The sequence below is a fragment of the Sinocyclocheilus grahami genome, unplaced genomic scaffold (assembly GCF_001515645.1).
Source record: "Sinocyclocheilus grahami isolate Dianchi unplaced genomic scaffold, SAMN03320097.WGS_v1.1 scaffold63.1, whole genome shotgun sequence".
NCBI classification, from domain to species: domain Eukaryota; kingdom Metazoa; phylum Chordata; class Actinopteri; order Cypriniformes; family Cyprinidae; genus Sinocyclocheilus; species Sinocyclocheilus grahami.
The window spans coordinates 219025-226227 of record NW_015505242.1 but is presented as its reverse complement, the minus strand read 5'-3'; the positions used below and the strand labels follow the sequence as shown (position 1 = coordinate 226227).

General features: G+C 37.8%; 1 protein-coding gene across 2 annotated transcripts in view; it reads right to left on the bottom strand.

Moving 5' to 3' along the window:
- Positions 1-1938: 1938 nt before the first annotated feature.
- Positions 1939-7203, bottom strand: part of LOC107584761 (solute carrier family 15 member 1-like) — a 16465-nt gene continuing 11200 nt past the window's right edge. For both annotated transcript variants that reach the window (XM_016271487.1, XM_016271488.1), the window contains 2 exons: positions 2820-2927; positions 1939-2711 (listed from right to left, as the gene is read on the bottom strand). In XM_016271487.1, the coding sequence (XP_016126973.1) occupies positions 2481-2711; positions 2820-2927 (339 nt within the window). In that variant the 3' untranslated portion in view covers positions 1939-2480. The remainder of the gene's footprint in view (positions 2712-2819; positions 2928-7203) is intronic.

Below are 7203 nucleotides of genomic sequence, written 5' to 3'. Positions count from 1 at the left end.
GTGCCTAAAAGGTAACACATTATGAGACAATAAAATAAAATAAAGAGTTAAAGGGATAGTTCACCCAAAAATGAAAATTTGATGTTTATCTGCTTACCCCCAGGGCATCCAAGATGTAGGTGACTTTGTTTCTTCAGTAGAACACAAACGAAGATTTTTAACTCAAACCGTTGCAGTCTGTCAGTCATATAATGTAAGTGAATGGAAATCACGGCTTTGAGAGTCAAAAAAACATACACAAACAAAACCAAAATAAACCCTGCGGCTCGTGACGATACATTGATGTGTAAAGACACGAAACGATCGGTCTGTACAAGAAACTGAATAATAATAATAATAATACATTTTATTTATAATGCGCTTTTCTCAACCCAAAGCGCTACAACAATGTCACATATAAATACAACTTAATCATAATAGACAATTTTAAAAAGGTGGGTTTTCAACAGTTTCTTAAAAGTACTTTGTGTAGGAGCACTTCGAATGTTTAAAGTAAGCGCATTCCATAACCTCGGAGCGGCACGAGAAAAAGCTCTCTGTCCCAGTTTTTAATCTGAAGTGGGGCTGATAGAGAAGAAGAGAATCAGCAGAACGAAGAGGACGAGAAGGCATGTAAGGGGTAACTAAATCACACACATAAGGAGGAGCCAATTCATGCGCAGCTTTATAGCGTCTCTCATCAGTCCCGCCCCCCGGCATCAGCTCAGCGAATCCTGACACCAGCAGACTCTGTGACGTCTACCCTGGAGGACCAACAGTCCTTCACTAGCTTATCAAGAGAACTTCTCAAACTCCTCAAGCTTCCCCTAGTTTCACTTTTCTTTTATAATCTCCTGGAACACTCTTTGGCGTTTGAGTGTATGTGCGTGCGTGCGAGCACTTGTGTGTATGCGTAATAGTGTGTTTGTAATGGAGACTGCTTAAGCAATGGACAAAACGTAGATGTAACTCCTTTGGCTAAGCACAGAGTGAGATGGAGGCAGGTCGTTTTTGCATTATCGTACCCAAGCTTTTGGAAGAATGCATTAAGTGAATGCCATCACAGGGCGAGGAGAACGGCCCGTCGCCGCCGCCTCCACCCTAAACAAAATACAAGATTGTGTGCATGACTCTGAACAAAATGCATGTGTGAAGACGGATGTCTGTCGGAGTGTGTGCGCATCCGAGCCCTGGTGAAGGAGATTGCAGTTCTCACGCTGAAATCTCAGGTAGTCTGCGATGAGCAGACCAGTCATCCAGGAAGACAGAGGGCGCTATGTTTGGATTTGTGTACAGATCTGTGTATATAGTCTCAATTTTACAGACCTTTAAAAGAGATGATGGATTTTTGCAAATGAATCACTGTGTACAGATGGCCAAGAGCTTCTGTAGATATTGTTAGAAACAAAACAAAGGTAAATATTTAAAAAATCAAGCCTCTGAAATGGCCATTACTGAAATGCCTTGCCTTTTTATCAAATGTACATTTTTGGGGGGTGCTCTGTTAATTTTAATAAGAAATTAAAAGGTTTTACTCAAGGTTTGAGATCCTACCAACTTCTCTTTTGTCTGTTCAATCTCATATAGTAGTAGTAATTTCAAAATAATCATTATTAATGGCAAAATATTTTCATTCTGAGGTGTAAGTATATTTTTTAATTGAAGTACTTCATCAAAAGTTGATTTATTCATAGCTTATTGGACCCAATGTAGTTTAAAATCCATATACAGTGTTATGTAGAAAAAATAATTTAAAAATACATAGAGGGAAATACTGCACTCTAATGCTCACAGTTGTATGCCAATTATCTGGTCCGTTCTTATTGTAACCCCTTCAAATAATGCAAATTTAGTTGCAAAATAACAGCATTAACTATTACTTGAAACCTTTACAATACTTTGTCTTACCCATTACTTGGTGTAGATGAATGGCTATTAATACAAATTATTTAGAGGCACTTTAGAATATTTTCTGAAAGATCCAATCCACAATTACACAAACAGGACTGTGTTGCTTGAAGTACAAGAGAGAATCGGCATTCAAAATAGATTTAATAGTAGTGTGATGATGTACTTCCACTCTTTAGTTTCCATTTAAACTGGTTTTTCAGGAGAATGGTAAATTGCATTTTCCATAAAAGAGCATCACTTGCTCTTTTTTCACGTATTTATTTATTTATTGATAGTAACTTATACACTTATGTTCACAGATTATCTACACTTATAAATAAAACCCGCCTGCAAAGGCACCAACGCACAGCCACTTTAACGCTGATCTTAACCATATCATGCTCTATGAAACTACCAAACCTTCTGCCCATGGTTGTCGTCCCAAAACACACCATTCAATTTCAGGTAGAATTTGCTTTTCTTGGGCTGATTTAGGATTGTGTTGTACTTTTGCTACTGCATAACAAATGGTGAATCAGTTCTTCGGTCAATAGTAAAGGGAACACCAGCACTTTCAAACCACAGATCAAGAGAAAAAATAAGCCATGTGTCTAGATCTTCGTCTGTTTGGCGTCTGTGTTATTTGACATCTCATTGTTTACATATGCCAAATTGTCTTTCGTCATCATTTCAAGCTCGCTCTTTTTCTTATCTTCTGGCTCAAGCTCCATACATTTAGCCTCAATTTCCGCCGGGTCTATGTAGGTGTAGAAGTAAGCCATGAATGCAAAGATGATACTGACGGCCACCAGGAGACATGCGAACAGCACGTATTCTGCCCACTACAACGACACATACACACAGATGAGCTCGTAGCAATACGGATGCCAACAGTAAGTGACATTTGACTAGGACTTTGTCAAAAAAAGAGAGCAGTTCCAGTGGTATACCTGATCTGGAAGTGAGCCTGCCTCAGCCACAATGAGCACAATGATGTTCCCCACAGCAACAGTCAACAGCCAACCAGCCTGGAGGACTGACTTCATATTGCTTGGTGCCTAAAAGGTAACACATTATGAGACAATAAAATAAAATAAAGAGTTAAAGGGATAGTTCACCCAAAAATGAAAATTTGATGTTTATCTGCTTACCCCCAGGGCATCCAAGATGTAGGTGACTTTGTTTCTTCAGTAGAACACAAACGAAGATTTTTAACTCAAACCGTTGCAGTCTGTCAGTCATATAATGTAAGTGAATGGAAATCACGGCTTTGAGAGTCAAAAAAACATACACAAACAAAACCAAAATAAACCCTGCGGCTCGTGACGATACATTGATGTGTAAAGACACGAAACGATCGGTCTGTACAAGAAACTGAATAATAATAATAATAATACATTTTATTTATAATGCGCTTTTCTCAACCCAAAGCGCTACAACAATGTCACATATAAATACAACTTAATCATAATAGACAATTTTAAAAAGGTGGGTTTTCAACAGTTTCTTAAAAGTACTTTGTGTAGGAGCACTTCGAATGTTTAAAGTAAGCGCATTCCATAACCTCGGAGCGGCACGAGAAAAAGCTCTCTGTCCCAGTTTTTAATCTGAAGTGGGGCTGATAGAGAAGAAGAGAATCAGCAGAACGAAGAGGACGAGAAGGCATGTAAGGGGTAACTAAATCACACACATAAGGAGGAGCCAATTCATGCGCAGCTTTATAGGTTCAAACAAGCGTTTTAAACTCAATACCTGATTGAACTGGAAGCCAGTGCAAATTACAGAGGACACCACTGATGTGCTGCCGTGAGGCTGTGTGAGTGAGACCACGCGCTGCTGAGTTCTGAATATATTGTAGCTGTTTGATAGATTTTGCTGATAAGCCAATGTAGAGAGAATTGCAGTAATCAATTCTTGAAGTGATAAAAGCATGGCTGAGCCTTTCAATGTCAGGTGTAGAAAGGAAAGGCCTAATCCAACAATATTTCTGAGATGATAAAATGCTGATTTAGTAACACTCCTAATGTGAGCCTCCATTGTCAAATTAACATCAAATATCACAAGGTTACGAGCTTGTATAGACGGCTGTACAGAGCTGTTATCCAATGTCAGATTAAGACTGCTACATTTGCGGATGGCTACTGGTGTACCAATAAGAAGAGCCTCAGTCTTAGAGCTATTTAATCTTAGAAAGTTGTGAAGCATCCATACTTTTATGTCCTGCAAACATTCAGAAAGGATTGCAGAACAAACTGTAACATCGGACTTTGAACTGATGTATATTTGGGTATCGTCAGCACAAAAGTGATACTCAAGACCGTATTTTCTAATGATTTGCCCCAGAGGAAGCATATAAATGCTAAATAATATGGGCCCCAAAACAGAACCCTGAGGGACACCATATTGGACCTGACCAATATCTGATTTGTTATTTCCCAGAGCAACAAACTGTGATCTATTTGTAAGGTAGGATCTGAACCATTCAAGCACAGTGCCAGAGATACCAAGCCAACTCTTTAATCTATCAAGTAATATAGAGTGACATACTGTGTCAAATGCTGCACTCAGGTCTAATAAAACCAAAATGGTAGAGGCACCAGAGTCAGCTGAGACCAGAAGGTCGTTCATAACGTGAACCAAGGCGGTCTCAGTACTGTGCCCCGTCCTAAACCCAGATTGAACAGTATTTATATAGTTTTTTTTTAGCTCTGATTCACCGCAATGTCCGAACTGTCCTGAGCGGCGGCGCATACTCCTGAGCACGTTCTCAACAGCTGTGTGTGACGCGTCTTCTTCTTGCTTGCTTTACGGCAGATCGCAGACTTATAAGTCAGATCTATCTCTCAAATGGACCATTGACACTCTATCAACAATCTCAATTAGGAGTGTCAATGGTCCATTTGAGAGATAGGTGGCAGTAATGCACATAAGTCTGCGATAAAAAAAAACGATATAAATACTGTTCAGTTTCTTGCACAGACCAATCGTTTCGTGTCTTTACACATCAATGTATCTTCACGAGCTGCAGGGTTTAATTTGGTTTTGTTTGTGTATGTTTTTTGACTCTCAAAGCCGTGATTCTCATTCACTTCCATTATATGACTGACAGACTGCAACCGTTTGAGTAAAAAATCTTTGTTTGTGTTCTACTGAAGAAACAAAGTCACCTACATCTTGGATACCCTGGGGGTAAGCAGATAAACATCAAATTTTCATTTTTGGGTGAACTATCCCTTTAATTAGAATTTTTCTGAATGTCGCGTTCCAGAGAGCATGCCATACCTGTGAATAGGAGAAGTCCAGGCCAGTGACAGAGAAGACCACTTCTCCGCAGGTCATCAAAAAGTACTGAATAACCTGCCAGGCCATGTGGGTGCCGTTCGGTTCAATGTCCTGTATTGGTTTAATGTTCTCGGTACACTGCACACACATTCAGATGGAATTATTTGTGATTTCAACTTTTGAGAAAGGCAACAAACTAGCTATATGAAATTATTTAAACACAACTCATTTTGTGATCCCAAAAGATCCAAGACTCCAGGATATATATATCCACAATTCATTTTGTGAGTCCAAAAATGTAAAAAGCAAAAAATTCAATTTGACTTTAGTTTACATCTTGCATGTTTAAATTAAGTTGAAATATTTTATTAATATTAATATCAATTTTATTAATAATAACACTCATTTAAGTCATCCTGATGCCATCTCATAAGTTTGCTGAGGCCCCCTAGTGGGCCCCTGCATGACAACTACTGGTTTAAATGGATACTTCACCCAAAATTAAAATTCTTTCCATATACTCAACCTCATATCAATTCAAACCTGTTTAACATACTGTCTTCTGTGGAACACAAGTGATGATATTTTGAAAAAAAAAAACAATGAAAGTCAGTGGTATCCAGTGTTGTTCTGGACACAGATGACTTCCATTCAATGGCTCAAAATAGTTGAGACACTTAAATATATTCTTTTGAGTTCTGCAGATGGAATAAAATGCATACAGGTTTGGAAAAACATGGGGGCAAGTAAATGAGCATATAGGATGATCTATTTCTAGGTCTAACTATTCCTAATAGTGTTCATAGTATTATCTGTGACTGTAAAAACAAGACTTACAGATTCTCCAAAAGTAAAGGTGCTTGGGATCAGGACTGTGTAGGAGCTTCCGAAGCCCAGCTGCAGGATATAGTGGCACGTCTGTCCTTCTCCGTTCACAATAGTAAAATTGGCTCTGGGAAGGGAGATATCAAATCAGATCAGTGTAGAAAAGCAGCCTAGCAAAGGGTTTGCACTGTATTTTCATCTGTACAAACAACTGTACGACAGCTTTCATGTATATGTATAACTATATATTTGTAACAAAACAAAACACATACTTGCCGTGAGTAACATTGAGGTAGCCTGATGCTTGTAAGGGAGCGATGGGACCCAGATTATCAGACTTTATTGTGAAATTCAGATTAGATCTAAAGCCATTCACAAACCTACAACATATATTTGCTGTTAATGAATTTGAATAGGCATTCCATTTTCAAAACATCTCTTGCAATTCAATTTGAAAAGAATATAAAAAAAAAAAATCAGAAATGCACTAACCTGATCGCATTCATGCCTTGATTGGGTTTCTCAGTTATGTCATTGAGCTGTAAATGAAACAATTAATCAGAACACACTCAACGTTACAGTTATGTATCCTCATGACATTAATGTTACCAAAATAATCAGCACATTTATTTAAGATATTGAATTAAATATCAAGATTTAAAAAAATTAATGCAGCACTCACAGTCTGTAGCATTCCATCAGCATTTATCAAAACCGTGTGCCTTGTTTCCTTCTGGAGATAAGCTGTAGCGTTTCTTCCTCCAGCAGAGACTGTAACGTTCTCAGTGTCCAGTGTCATATATTCATTAGAGGACTGGGGGAGCAAAACAACATCAAAGATGATTATGTACCGTTTACATACAGCACATATGCATAATGTTTCCTCAGCTACAAGTATTTTTATGTCCCAGGGATTGATTCTTATGAAAATTAACAGTTTTCTTTCCAAAATGCACAACTGTTAGAAAGTGTCAGGTCAGTGTTAGGGTCAGTCAGATTTTTTAAAGTTTTTGAAAAAAGTCTCTTTTGCTCACCAAGACTGCATTTGTTTGATCAAAAATACAGTAAAACCGTAACAATGTCAAATATCACTACATTTTAAAATAACGTTTATATTTTTATATTTTAAAATGATTCATTAAAGTGATTAATTTATCTCTGTGATGACAAAGCTGAATTTTCATGAATTGTCTTGACGTTTTTTTTTATCATGCCTTTTTTTTTTTT